The 15609-nt window shown below is 35.3% G+C and overlaps 1 protein-coding gene across 1 annotated transcript in view; it reads left to right on the forward strand.

Annotated features, from left to right (window-relative positions):
* The window catches only part of tnr (tenascin R), a 240956-nt gene that overhangs the window by 113651 nt on the left and 111696 nt on the right, over nt 1–15609 (forward strand). Inside the window, exons 3-7 of the mRNA XM_015373217.1 lie at nt 9827–9941; nt 11912–12128; nt 12269–12363; nt 13807–13969; nt 14691–15167. Of these exons, the coding sequence (XP_015228703.1) occupies nt 9864–9941; nt 11912–12128; nt 12269–12363; nt 13807–13969; nt 14691–15167 (1030 nt within the window). The 5' untranslated portion in view covers nt 9827–9863. The remainder of the gene's footprint in view (nt 1–9826; nt 9942–11911; nt 12129–12268; nt 12364–13806; nt 13970–14690; nt 15168–15609) is intronic.

A 15609-nucleotide genomic window follows, 5' to 3' on the forward strand; every position in this document is an offset into this window, starting at 1 on the left:
CAACTTTCTTTCACATCGCATCAAGGGAAAAAGTAGCTCTGGGTTACACTCTCTTAACAAAGGTAAGACTTTTAGGAGAACTATTTTGATATAAACTATCTTACAGCAGCCTAACACAGCATGCAACCAAACATCTACAGTATTGCTATGAAAAACTGAACAAATCGTCCAAGTTTAGAACTGGTCTAAGAATTCCTCACATTTCATTTCACTAAATCATCCAAGGGTTTTACTTAAAAACAAGTCAGATCTACAGATGCCCCATCATGCCACATTTGAGAAATAATATGCTACTGAAACATTGGTTCCAGACACACCATATCGCACCTTTAGAGGTAATGTGAAGTCCATGGTTAAACTCAGCAGAACTGGTTTAGCAGTAAAATGGGACTAATACATTTTTGGGCATGTTGGCTATTGTGTTAGCTAATTAGTGCATATCCTTAAATTGTATTACTTTATACTTTGTACATTTCTATTGTACCAACATGTCTTTTTGTTTTTGACCACCTTAATCATTTCTTCATAAATTTTAAAATGTATTTTCTAATTGGCCCAAAAATATTAATATTTTAGTTACAGTGAATATGGACTGTAAAAACGTATACTTTCCCTTTCATGGCAAAGATATACTCTTGAAGCGTTAGGAGCTATATATTCCTATAAATCCTGGCACCTGTTAATGGTATGTGATGGATAAGTGATGAAGGATATAGAGAAGTAGCAGAAACACTCCTCTGATGCTTGTTGCTCCCTGCAAAGAAATCATGAAAGAAATTTTCAACACCTTGATTAATATCTTTGAAAACTGTAAAATGGAACCCCTTCCATTTGATACAGGCTCAACTTTAAACTTCATTTTTTATATCAGTTTTTAATTAAAGTGACAGCCCTTTCCCATCTCATTTGTGCTGCACAGATGTATCCTCATTTACACAAAGCTGCTAATGATGACAGAAGGATTTAGGATAATTCCTGTAGACATATGTCTTTCAAACATAATATTGCTCTCGCTGAAGTCTATTCAGATTCTTCAGTTGGCTCATTAACTCATTCATTGTCCAGTGATCTGATTTAGGTTCTAAAGATGGAACAAAGAAACTAATCTTCCTCTTCTCCACAATTTTCTCCTGTATGATACTTCTTTTTTCTCTTTATCTCTGTGTACCTCATGCACCCCTTTGCATAGCATCCACTGATTTCTCAAGGGACCTATACTGTTGTTGCCGTTGCTATGCAACAGGAGGGCTGTTGAAGGACATAGGAAATGCAAACTATCAGAAACACAATAAGTTGTCTCAACTCAAACATACTCAAAAGAGGAACTGTTACTAAAGCCAGCTTTAAAACTTGAATAGTGATGATATGACAAGAAAAATAGGCATGACTGAGTGGTGACCAACCTTTAGATCATGGTAGTGTGAAGAAATTTACTTTTAATTTTTTTGTGTGATTTTTTTATTTAATTATATTTTAAACCAGTTAGCCAATCAATTTAAGGATGTGTTACTGCTACATTCTGCCTCAATGTCTTTTACTGTCAGTTACTCATTCCAGCGAAACAAGTAGCTAAATGTGAAAATTTACAGATAATTCATGAAACAACAGAGAAAATGTTTGAAATCTTAATGGCTGTAAAACCAACAGATATATTGACTTCTTCATTACTGTCTGTCATTTTAGGAATGAGTATATAGGCTGATTTAAAAAAAAAGAAGTGAAAATACAAAAAATAACCTAACAATTTCAGTTTACTTTAATAACGCAAACTGCCAAAGTATCATGATCTGATGATCTGAAGCTAGTATGATGGCTACACATGCAAACCTTATAACAATAACAAACCATTCCCATCAATCAATAATATCTGGCAAACCATCTGTTAGATCCACAAGACTGTAATGAAACATAACAATCTTTACACTGTAATCTAAAAAATGTATTGTTATTTAAAATATAAATAGAAGGGGAAACAATTACTTATTAGGTACTGCTACTAAGAATAATCAAGATTTTTGTTTGAGATAGTTTTTCATTAAAAAAAGGTTGGTGTGCTTTGGAATTGTTGGAAACTCCATTACTATGTGATGTACTCTGCAAGCTTGAGTAAACAGTTAACAATGTGTCTAAATGTGCTAATTATAAAAGGAAACATAAGGTGCCGCTGATGCTTGACTGAATGTGGGCATCAATTTGGTGATCTAAGCAAAGTTGCCAGATGGGAGAAGCTTGCTGTCTTGAAAATTGGTCTTTAAAACATGGTCACTGATGACGAAGAAAAAGCACAAGAAAGAATAGATTTCCTGAATCCTCATTAGGTTATGCTCATATTTAGGAAATACAATCTTCATATAAAGGTGTTGATTATTTTTCATACAGTATCACTTTATATTTGTCTTGCAGTTAGACCAAAATCATAAATCACTGACAAAGACACAATCAGCCTAGCAGTTTTATGTCAAAGCACCTAAAATCAAGAAGGCTAAAGCAGGTTCAGCTCAGGGAAATATAATTTTAATGCATCTCATTTGTGTTAATTCCCATGAAAAATGGAATTCTATTTATGCTCAACACTAAAAAACTACCAGTCTTAAATATATACATACATATACAATCTCCACTGCGGGGAGTTACTTTGTAAATTATATATATGTATATACTTTTTTTGTCACTATTTTTTCAATTTAGTGGGAACCATAACATAAAATCAATAAGAATACTATAACTACGAAAAGCAAACTGAATCCAGTCATAAGAAAGCTTGGCAAAACCAAATTCTGGTGTTTGCACAAATGGCTGTAATTTCATGTCCATAAAATGTAACTGCATATTAGATGTCTTTTTATAAGTCTTTTTACGTTCAGAGTAACATACGAGCTTTAAAGATAATTGAACTGTTACCAGTGTATGGATATTTTGCAATGCATTGCATGGCATTGTCTCAATTTTCACACACAAAGTTTTGGTGCAGAAATGAAGGCAATAATGAGATGCGTCATTTCCAAAGACTGCCATGATCTCAAATGTCTGCTGTGATCACTATAAATTAGACTTCAACAAATAATTTCATACTTTGCAAGAAGCGTTTCTGGCATATTCTAATGTCAGTTTATCAATTCCTAACCTTTTTTTTCACTATCCTTTTTTTGTCCAATACTATATGTACACGGTTTGGTAAAAAGCATTGCAGTCTCAATGAAATATTTTGCTTTATTCTTTGTTTTCTCACAAGCTGATCAATATTCACAAAATAAAAGGTTATTGTCACAAAGGTAATATTTTACTGATGATTATAATCTATTGATATGCTGGATCAGAACCACTGCCTAAAACACTTTGTTAAATCTTCTACTGTTAGATTGTTTTGATTTGACTGGTTTGTAAATGTTGAAAAGATGCAGGGTTTTTTTCTCTACACAGACAATGCAGTAATTTCTGATTTACATCTTTTTTTTAATGTTATTCAGTTATGGTGTCAACCCTGAGCAACTAATGTTCTTTCTATGTACCTGGTGACAGGTAATTGAATTAGTGTCACTTTGTAATTGCACTCCGAGGTGTAATTTCTTATTCATATCTCATCTCCTGCCCCTGAATCACATTAAAGATGAAAGGGGTTGTCATAGTAAGAAAGCTTAGCTCAGGGATAAATTCAAATAACAGGAAAAAAGGTAAAAAAGATCAAAGTATTATTTTTTCAGTCAGATTTTAAACACCTGGATTTGTTTGTGATTAAATTATACAGTCTGGGATATTTTTTTAAAGCACTCCTTTAATGAAGGCATAATCATTTTTTTATCTTCCTTTGCAAAGTTACAAGGAATCTCTGATGGTTTTTGTTCTAATATGAACAAACAGTTGTATTTTAGCCTTGTGGGAGGTGAAGCCATTCAGTTTCTCCTAAGAAATGTCTGTGATTATTTTGGCAGCAATGTTTCCTTGGGATCAGGAAAGCTTTAAAATTTGATCTCTATGTATTAAAAAGTAGCAATGAATAACCTTAAGACAAAAAAAAAAAGTTCCTTATTTATCTTTTGTTTTTCACTTTAATATAGAATAATATGCACACTGATCATTTCTGGTAATGATAAATAGGAAAGTTATACATACATCAAATGTCTTTGTCTATATATTTAGTTTTTTTTTTCCATTCAGTGGATTTTGAAGTATAAAACTTTACATATATATCTTGGCTTTGAAATGTAGATATAGCATCGAGACTGTTTAGATCAGAGCATCTGGCTTTATGTTTGCTTGTAATCTTTTCTGAGGGCATGTGCACTTACTGCCCCAAAAACTGAGTATATGGAGCCAGTTTTATCTGCCTGAAGCGTGTTGATTCTCTTGAGCCTAACTGAGTAGGTCTCCCACTAATTAAGCCTCAATGAAAAACCTCATCTTGCTGTTAGCGATAATGTTTGTGGGCATCAGCCTGCTGTCTGATCCAGGGAGATTTAAAAGCTTCTGACATTCAACCTCTTTCAAGCCTTTAGCACTACCTTTGAAATGCTATTTTTAAGTTGAACTCTTAAATTGATTTGAACTTTTTAGGGCCTGCTTAATTTTATTCTTGTTCGTATAATATATATATATATATATATATATATATATATATATATATATATATATATATATATATATATATATATGAATCTTTGGTGAGGCATTAGATTACTCATTGGAATAACAATTCATAACAAAACAGGAATGTGAAAGCATAAGTTGCTGACAGGTCAAAATTCACATACTGCTTCTGTCAGCATGTTTTTTAATAGGAGTGATATGAAAATGCAGGTCACCAGGTTGCCAAAAAAACTAGGATTAATAATTTATGATTTCAGGTTTTATGACCAGTAGTCTCTTAGTTTCATTACTAATCATCAGTATAACATATTTTGTGCATTTTGAAAATATTCTACTTGTTATATTTCAAACAAATGATCCAGTAAAAAATATATCTGATCTTAAGTATAAAATGTAACTTTATATTATGATTACATTCGCTTTAAATGAACGTCACAATATGTTTGTTATATTTAATAAGATAATATTTAAAGATTGGCCAGCATTAAACCACTGTCTATTTATAGCTTGTTTTGCCCACCTCACCACATCAATACCTTTATTGATTTATTTATGTATGTATTTATTTATTTTGTATATGCTGCAGATAAGGCCTTTTAAGGTGAAATTATTTCCATCTACTAAGGTGGGGGGCATAGTTCTATGCTATTGATGTGTTTAATGGAGCCTAGGTGGAAATTCAACTGAAGAAACTGATTGTTCCACCTGCGACACAGCCAATCAGTTTTGAACCACACCTCTGCGAAAGCCAATCAGCTTCCAAAGCTCATCTTAAAAGGCCTCCGATACGCACCTGTCTGCTCCTGTGGGCAGGCAGCAGATGCGCTGTGTGATTTCATTCAGATGACACTGTTTCAACACACCTCCAGCCCCTCCTCCACCTCCGTAGCTAAAGCTTAGAGAGTCATTCCTCCCGGACTCTTACTGCGTTCCCCGTCTCATCTTAGTTTTTCCTCTCCACTGTCGCTTCATGCTTGCTCATCATGGACAGGTTCTTTCAACCTGTGTTATCCAACTGGACATCCATCTTCCTGAGTGAAGCTCTATTATCAGCTCACCCAATCCACTGGATCTCCCCATAAAGCTCAGCATACCGTCTCACTAACCAGCAGTCTACAGACTGACCAACTTCATCTATCTCCACTCCACCACCAGTTTCAGGCCTGGGGGGGAAACAGTCCTTATTTTCTGCTCCTGTTCATGCATATCTATCAAAATTAACTGCTATGTTTCCTGTCTGAGCGCCAAAGACAAAGTAATTGTATCAGTACATTTCTCCTAATTGTCTTTCTCTTTGTGTGAGTTTTTCAGATTGAATTTTTACACTTATTTTTTTTTATAAAACAAAATGTTCAAAATAGAGAACTTTAGCAGTAAAGCATCCCTTGGCTTTAGGTCTTACAGCTTGTAGGTAGAATCTGGGACATTAGGTGTACATTATTAACAAAGAAAGCCTTTGAAAGAGACTATACCTTACAGAGACACTGCATAGGCACAAAACAAGTTGTCTCTTATCTATGTTCAAATACACTGATAAATCAACATGTTTACCTGTAAGGATGAAAAGAGGTCTGAGCCTGTAAGGTGGGATAAGATGATTTTCATCTTGCACTCAGAAAAAGGCCCAGCTGAGAGAGGCAACCTGTTTTACAAATAGGAGATGCACTGCTAAGATAAAAAAGGATTATAGAATTCAAGCCTCACATGTTATCTAGCATACGTAGCATGAAATCCCTGCAAATCTCTTTGAAACTCACACTAACAAATGTTTTCTCTGCCCAAAGTATGTGTATATATATATATATATATATCTATGTATATATAATCTGTGTGTGTGTGTGTGTGTGTGTGTGTATGTATGTGTTAGATTTTGTAAAACCAAAGATCTAAAACTATAACCACTAGGCCACAAGATAAGATTAAAACTTTGACCTGAAAACTTAAGTAAATACCTAAAGATTTCAAAGTCTGGATCTCTCACAGAGAGAAATCTAAAATGTTGGTAAAATATAAAATTCTGGTTATATTATGCAAAAAGAAAAAAAAAAATCCTTTTAGAAATTTGTCCTATTTTCTTCATAAATTTTTTACTGTCACTGAAATTTTACCCCCATATTTTAATAAACTTAACATGATGCATTTTCATTAATTTAATATAGACTAATTGATTAAAATACTTAAATATTGGGTTTATGTATTTTAAATTAATAAAGTAATCTTGATCAAGATTAATTTACACCTAAATTAATTTATCTAGAATAAAATATATAAAGTTGATCTGTTTTAAATGCATAATAATCAGCTTGCACTTATGCAATTTAAACAATTAACGTTATGTATTTCAATTACAATGCTTTATTAATACTTTAGTCATAAACATTATGATTATATATTTTAAATAAATAACCCGTATTTTTGTAAATTACTATGAATCATGTAAGGTTTATTTGATACATTTGTGTTAATATTGTCTTAAAAAAAGTAAATAGGACTTTTTTTAATGTAATGAGTGTTCATTACTCTTAAAATTTGGCTGAATTATTTCTCTGTGTGAGAGTAATCTTTATCTCCTCTGTCAATGCTGGTACTTACGGTAAATTCTTGTTTCAGTCTGTTAATCATCATAAGCTTGGCGAAATTATAAGGTTATTTCAACCTGGAGAGACTCACACAGATAATCAGGACTTTTATTCAATTCAATTTAGTTTATTTATCTAGCGCCAATCCACAAAAACATACCACCCCAAGGCCCTTAACATAGAGCACCCAACCAGATCATATTCAGATTGATCAACAATGTTCTATCTGAGTACTGTAAAATCAGCTCATTGCATCGACTCATTCATTCTTCTGTAATCAATCACACTGAGCATGCATATATTGAGGTGGAGAGGAAAAACTCCCTTTTAACAGGAAGAGACCTCCGTCAGAACCAGCCCCTCTGATCCAAAGATAACTTCAATTTTAAGTCTAAATTGTAATACGTAAAACTGAAAGTCATACAGGTCTTTTTGTCATCAAGACATGCCTTGGATGTATGTAATGGTTTATGGCAACAGCTGATCCGCTTTTGAAATTTTATACCTGGTTTATATGGTCTAGTTTACATTTCCCGTTCTCCAGGACTTGATGTTGTCTTTGATAGTATCAGGTCCTGGTTATGTCCTTTAGCTTTACTACACTACTAAATGTAAGTTCTTGTCCTATTTATAGCTTCATACTTAAAGTAGATGACTGCTGCAGACTCATCTCAAAGCAGGCATTACAGTCAAGACGCATGTTAATGAATATCTGATGTATATAAAATATTTTATTATTTTTTCTAATTTTTTTAGTTTTTTTTAATAAAAAAAACATTTTTTTACATCTAATTTTTTTTAATACACTCTAATAATCCCAGAGGGAAATGACTTCTCTGCATTTAACCCATCCACTTGGCGAGCAGTGAGCTGCCATTGTGAGGCCTCCGGGGAGCAGTGTGGGGTTAAGGGTCCTGCTTAGGGAGCCAGAGTGAATAATAACAATAATACATGAATAATACATGAATAACACCAGGTTTGTACTTTTACGCTGTATTCGAAATGCCATGATTCCGGCTAGCATGATCACACAAACAGTCTTGAGTGCTACAAATTTAATTATTTAATTGACTTCTATACTGCACAATTAATATGCAAGGCTAATGACAAATTATTAACATTCAACTGACAACAAAATAGTTTTTAAGTAGAGAAGGAGGCTACAGTATATCCTGAAGAGATGTGGTAAACTTAAAATGCCCTACCAGTTGTAAGGACCATGAGAAAGTCAATGTATGTCTATGTGTATGGCATCCAACTTTGGAACGGTTTAGAAACTAACCTTAAACCATGCTCATCCATTTACCATATTCAAAGAAATATTGTTTGCAAAGTACAAAATATTGTTTGTAAAATACAAAACAAAAGTCTGTGAATAAAAATTTATCAAACTTGATTATATATTAATCATTGGTACCAGAAATGTTGTGGCAGTTCATAGTTAAAAAGAACAAGCTCAAAGTTCAATTAACACAGATGAAAAGGAACTAGTTCACGTTCATAGTTCACAAACCTATTTATGAACTACTTCAAGTTCACACAATAGAACCTCTTATTTCATGTGTGATCGTTAGATATAGAAAGAAATGGAAACTACTCAGTGCAGTCAAGGTATACTGTGTGTGTAGTGAAGCCCTTTATTTGGCCTAATTACACTGAACTTTAGAAACATACAGGAACATTCAAGTTCTGCTGAAAAGGTCTGTATCAAAACTATTTCTTACGTTCCTCATTCAATAGCAGATACGGATGCTTTAACTCGATGTGTCATTTTAAACTGAAGTGGATGTGGCTGATGTAAGGACTTGTTTGTTAAGTCCTGGTGGGCACAGTTTGCACATAAAGTTTGTTTTTTTTCTGTCAGTCTTCCGTTGTTAGTTTATAAAACTCTGTGAGTTGCTCTGCAAAACTGGAATCAGAAATACCAGAAGATAAGTCTGAATCGCGCACACTAGTACTAACTTTAGACATGCTGGTATGTTTCCATAAAACCTGATGTTTTTCAATGAAAAGTGTTTTTATCAATTGAACGCGAACTTGTGCTGTGTGTGCGTGTTGCTCATTATGCTCAGAGTGAATGTCGCTCTCGTTCACATTCATTACTTCAAAACCGGTCAGTTCAGTTCACCGTTCACAAAAAAATCTGAACATATTTAGTGAACACCATTCAATTAACATGTTCATGCACAACACTGGTTACCAGTGAAATTTGCAAGTAGATTACCCAGGTGGCATGTTTATCACCATTGCTGGTGTTTGTAACTAAAACTAACTCTTTTTTTCAACAAGTTGATTATGCTTGTGGTATTGCTCTAATCATTGTTGGCATGGAAAAGTATGTAACATATAATTATATGTAGGGATTTCAGTGGTGTTCTAAAATTTTGCAAACAAACTCATTGATTGTTTTTGGTTGGTTTGTAAAAGTGATTTGTATGGGCTGCTATTTATTGATTCCATGATGTGTATATTTACATATATATATATTATTTAATTTTTTTATTCTTTATTCCATTTATTAAAAATATATTGGCTGAATCTGGGTACCTTGTTAAGTGTATCAATTTGCAGACAGATAAAGTCCATTGTACTTGGGCCTATTTTTGGAATTGTCATTCAAACTAACACATTTTCAATTTTGTCTTCTTATCATTCCTTAAAAGGTGTTTGCGGAGAACAAAAGTGAGGAGTGATTCCAGAATGCCACAATCAAAGCAGTCTTTTTGGGCCCCAGAGCCCACAACAATCCTGGCAGTGGCTCTGCTTTTTGCACTACAGGTAAAATTGACAAAGCAACTTAAATCCCCCCTTTTTTATTATTTTGGTTAATTGTCTTTCATCCTTATGTTTTGTGAATATTATTTTCCTTATCCATCAATCTTCCACCACCTATCCATCAACGTCACTGGGGGCTGCAGTAGTTTTTGACATGTCACTAGTTCATCACAGGGCAATATGGAGACATGCAGAGAGACTCAATTAGGAATTACCAATTAATCAAATCGACATGTTTTTGGTCTGTAGGTTGAAGCTGACTACCTGGAGAGAACACATACATGCTCAGGGAAAACTTGTAGGCCTGGCTCAAACCTAGGACATTTTTGTTTCACTGCTTCACTGCTGCAATGCTACAAACACTGCCACTGTGCAACGCATCTTTAATCCAATCCAGTGTACATCTATAGTTTGCTAACAGTTAGCAGGTTTGAGCTGGAAACCACAAACCTCATACACTCTGAAGTACACATTTAGGTTATTTTGCAAGTAAAATAAAGTGCCTTTATATCATGTGTGGTGTTTTTTGACAGTTTTTTTCCCAGAATATATTTTGCTAAGATTTTTAAAATAAATGTTCTGTTTATGTTTAACAATTACTATAGCTACTAGCTTAACTAAACCCCTTCCTTCCATTTTTTCAATAGAACTGGATTCTAAGGTGGTAAAAAACTGTATAAAAATTAATACATTAGCGTACCGGTATCAAATTTACATTATTCTGTTCCTATTGGCCAGAGAGGTGATATCAGGTGTGTTCCAGATGAGCAGTGCCTCGACTGGAATGTGGACGACAGCTTACGGCTTTGCTGATGGGTTGATTAAAAGTCAGCTGTGAAGCTGGACAGAGCTGTCTGCAACTGAACGAGATGACAGGCATCACGTTTGGGTTATGCAATTTCCATCGATCCATCCATCTTCCTCCGCTTATCCGGGGTCGGGTCGCTGGGGCAGCAGCTTAAGAAGGGAGGCCCAGACTTACCTCTCCCCAGCGACTTCTTCTAGCCCCTCAGGAGGAAGCCCAAGGCGTTCCCAGGCCAGCCGAGAAACATAGTCTCTCCAGCGTATCCTGGGTCTTCCCCGGGTGGGACGTGCCCGGAACACCTCACCAGGGAGGCGTCCAGGAGGCATCCTAACCAGATGCCCAATCCCTCCCTTAAGGTCATAATCAATGGAAAGATGAATTAAACTAAATGCATAATACGAAGCCTGGAAGAAAATCTAGTTGAACATGCAAAAGGTTTAGGCTGAGTACAGAGGTTTACCATTTAGTGGGTTAGCAACCCCAAACATATGACTGAGATACAAGGGGATTGTTTAGATCAAAGGCAGACAATCTAAATCTAATTCAAATCTGAGGTAAGGCTTGAGATTTGTTGTTTATGGAGTCTGTTTATTCAGTCTCACTGAGCTTGAGCTAGCAAAGATTGGACTAACTATTCTGTCTCTCAAAGGTTGGTTTCACCAAAAAACTTCCAGCCATGATTGTTGAAAAACATGTTTCTACAGATGTGACTAAGGAGTCCTTAATAAGAATTAACACCCAATTTCAGATTTAGTCTTCTTTTTATGTATAAATATTTTTACCTACATTCAGATTATCTAGTTTGGACATCGTATATAATTTTCTCCTCTTATAATTCCTCTACCCTTTGTATTTCTTATTATAGATCTTCCTCTATTATATAGAAAACAGTTTAAAAATACTGAACTGTCATAACTGTTTTTTTGGAGATTACTCTTTTCTCTATTTGAAAATTGTTTTGTCATTGTATAAGCCAGTAACACCATTTGCCATGTTTTGTATTTTATTGTAGCCTTGTTTGTCATCCCCCTTGGCTCTTTTCATTGCTGCTACTCCATCATTTTGTAAATACACAGTCATATGAAGGCCAAAAAAGAGAACAAACACGAATCCCCTGAGTCCACAGCATGTGTAATGTTTTTTTGTTTCATATTTTCTCTCGCTCCAGGGTGCTACACATTCTGCTCCATCAGGAGACAACAAGCTGGTTCGAACCACCAGAGTGAGAAGGCAGATCCCAGAGGGGGATCCGTTCCCCTCTGCTTCCTCAGTCAACCAGACTTTGAGAGAGCAGCCTCTTGTCTTTAACCATGTGTACAACATTAACGTGCCAATGGAGTCTCTGTGTTCTGTTGACCTGGATGCATCTATGGCTCCAGTCCAAGGTGACCAGCTTGTGCCTCTAATTAAGCTGAATCTTTCACAAAATCATTCAGAGAAACTATCTAACCATTTCATAAGGATGTGCAGAATCATGTTGTAATAAAAATTTTAAGACATTTTTTTTTTCATTGATACATCATAGATTATCGTGCTGAGTTGGGATCCAGACCCCCAGTTGAGGTGGAGCCTTCTGGACCTACAGAATACACCGAACAGACACTTGATGCTGAGAGTCAGGTAGTCTTGCATACTTTAACCAATTTAGAGTTTTGTGTTGTTTTCAAATCCCAAAACTGTGGTTACTAAGGAGTAAAAACGTCCTACAAATCCATGAGCAAATACAAAAACTACTGCAAATACAGAAAATATGCTTGCAAACACAAATGAGACTAGCAAAAAGAAAAAGTTGACATACACACAAAACACATGTAGGAAAAGAGCTGCAAAAGACAAATGCTGCAATCACAGATAGCAGGGAGATGCAAAACGCAAATTAACTGTAAATGCAAAACCTGCTGCAAACACATTAATGATGCTAACACTGTGTCTTGCAATAACGTTCAGCGACCATCCAGTGGTGGGGTAGTGAACCCTTCAACTGCCTGGTCATCAAAACCATTGATGATCTGCTCAGTGACATAAAGTTGGAGGCTGACGAGGCAGTAAGGGTTAGAGTTTGTCAAATAACTTTTGGACTGTCATACTGTATGTTGTTCTTTTAACATATGCCCAACAGGCTGTGTGTTAGGACAACATATAAAAGCGTAATTTGAGCTCAAATGATAGTCAAATAGATAACTCTGCTATCATATGGAATGAATTCACATCAATTTCCATTCAAAATGTAAGAATTAACAAACATAGTTCAACTCCATGTAAAACTCTTAGTTAAACTTAACCAAAACAAGCCACTATGTACACAAAGAAAAAGAAACAGAAATTGATGAAAATATAATCATTAAATTGTTGCAATAATACCACAGTGTTTTTTATTTTATTTTTGAGAACTAAATTTTATTTTGAATAGTTTGGAATGAAATTAATCAAATTAGCTTTGAACAAATTTTGGGCAACTGGAATGTCTTAAGCCAATTTCACAATGCAAATCCAAGAAGATAAATAAATAAAACATAATTGAGTCAAATAGTATTTTATTTTACTTGGCTAAATGAGAAATCAATAGATAAATTATTCTTACCCTTTTGTCATGAGTCCTGATGGAATAATTAATGTAAGAACCACCTCGCTTCTTTAGCAAGATCAATGGAAACAATGGAGCTAGTAACTAGCAGAGACAAGGGGACTGTGATCATATGTTGGCAATCAAATGATGAGCATATCAGGAAATAAAAGTAAAAGTGAGGTCAAATATATGAGCATTGAGTAACATACAGTCACATTTAGCTTCTTTTTTTAAGCTTGCTTCAAACAACATTAAACACCTAAAATGATCAAAAAATGTCGAACAAATAGAAAAAGTTTTCCTAAAATTGTTAGATCTTTAAGCTCTATGGATCTCAGCTTTGGAAAGGCAAGACTTCTCCAGAGTTTAGGAAACTTACCCCAGGCTGCGATCCTGGATGGATCTGATTTCAGATGTCCTAACCAAGAGACCTTTGTCCTTTGGTTCTAGTCTCTGCTATCTCTAAATCATTCTTCTTCTATATGTTCCTTGCTTAGGTGACATTTACTCATAGAATCAACATACCAAAAGCAGCATGCAGTTGTCCAGCACAAACCACAATCCAGCAGCTTGCCACCAGACTGGAGATGTTGGAGAGAGAGGTGTCCATCCTCAGAGCTCAGTGTGGATCAGGGTGCTGTGGGGAAGGCTCTGCCATGGGTGAGTTCTGTATTGCTGACAGCAAAATATTTAAATAAAACAGGATTTTCTGGGGTTTATTTAATTAAAATTTCCTCCTGCATTTGTTGTACAAGGGGTTTTATTTGAAGTAACACCATAGGAGAATGTAAACAGATACACAAAGGAAAGAAAAGCAAAGGAGGTGGAAAACATGAGGTAGACAACACCATATTATTGATTCTGGATGGCTGCTTATTTTTATCTGTGCTGTGGAGAAGGCTATGAAGAAATCTTTGATTCTCCTGCTCTCATGTTATGAGAGGACCAGAGTGAACAGGACCACTGAATAAATTATGTTTTAAGTATCTGCTCCAATGACACCATCACCCATTTCAAATACTCTCCAAAAAATGCTCTATCTCCATGGAAAGAAAATGATTTTCTCCAGCAGTCATGATCAGAATCACAAAGAGGATGACAAGCTTAGCAAAAGAGGATGGCTGTAGGAGTAATCTTATTGAAGCAGCTGTATATGCATATGTTCTAACAATTATTTTTGTAGTTTGGATTTTGCAGTTGTGTAATTGCACCAAAGTGTCTTTGCCTTTAATCTAATTTCTAGGTGATCCTGTTTTATGTAATCATTGATGTTAAGTAATCTAATACAAAATGGAATTGTTTGTATTAGATTCAATTAATTTTTCCATTAAATCAAATTCAATACTGTAATTTGATACACAGTGTTCGATTTTCCCCACAGGTCGATTGGACTTTGTCCCAGGATGTAGCAACCATGGAAGCTTCAGCTTTGAACTGTGTGGCTGCGTCTGTGAGGAAGGTTGGGGCGGCAAAAACTGCTCCGAGCCTCGCTGCCCGAATGACTGCTCTGGCCAGGGGGTGTGTATTGAAGGGGAGTGTGTGTGTGACCGTGACTTTGGAGGAGACAACTGTTCAGAGCCACGGTGTCCTTCCGACTGCTCAGGCAGGGGCCTGTGTATTGATGGGGAGTGCGTGTGCGAGGAGTCCTTCACAGGTGAAGACTGCATGGTTGGACGATGTCTCAATGACTGCTCAGATCAAGGAGTGTGTGTCAATGGGACATGCCAGTGCCGGCCCGGCTATGTGGGAGAAGACTGCTCATTGGTCTACTGTGCCAATAACTGTAGTAAGAAAGGAGTCTGCAAAGAGGGTTTCTGCGTTTGCCAGGATGGCTTTGCTGGAGACGATTGTAACTCAGGTAAGCTAACATTTTTATCTTAAAAAAAAGTGTATTGGAATGTTTGATTGCACTCTGTGAAACAGAAACTCTCCTTTAAAAAGTACCTGAGAAAAAAAAAAGAAGAAGAAAATTAATAAACAATACAAGGGCTGCATCACCAATAACTTATTGGGAACATTTTCTTCTATGAATACATTTTTACATTTCTTTCAGTGTAATACCAGTGCATTCTTGGTCCTAGGGCTGGGCGATATAGAAAAAAAGCTTATCGATTAAAAAAAATGCATATTGTTCGATATCGATAATCATTGAAAAGATTTCAAACCATATTTTATGTGCAGCTCTGCCTGGACATTTTATGATATTGCTAATTGATTTAATTTTAATAAAGAACACAAAAACAGACTTCCAATTAAATCTTTATTTAACCAACTTTTTTAACCATAACAGAATTGTTTTA

This window comes from Cyprinodon variegatus, unplaced genomic scaffold, assembly GCF_000732505.1.
Source record: "Cyprinodon variegatus isolate N-32 unplaced genomic scaffold, C_variegatus-1.0 Scaffold83, whole genome shotgun sequence".
Classification (NCBI taxonomy): Eukaryota; Metazoa; Chordata; class Actinopteri; order Cyprinodontiformes; family Cyprinodontidae; genus Cyprinodon; species Cyprinodon variegatus.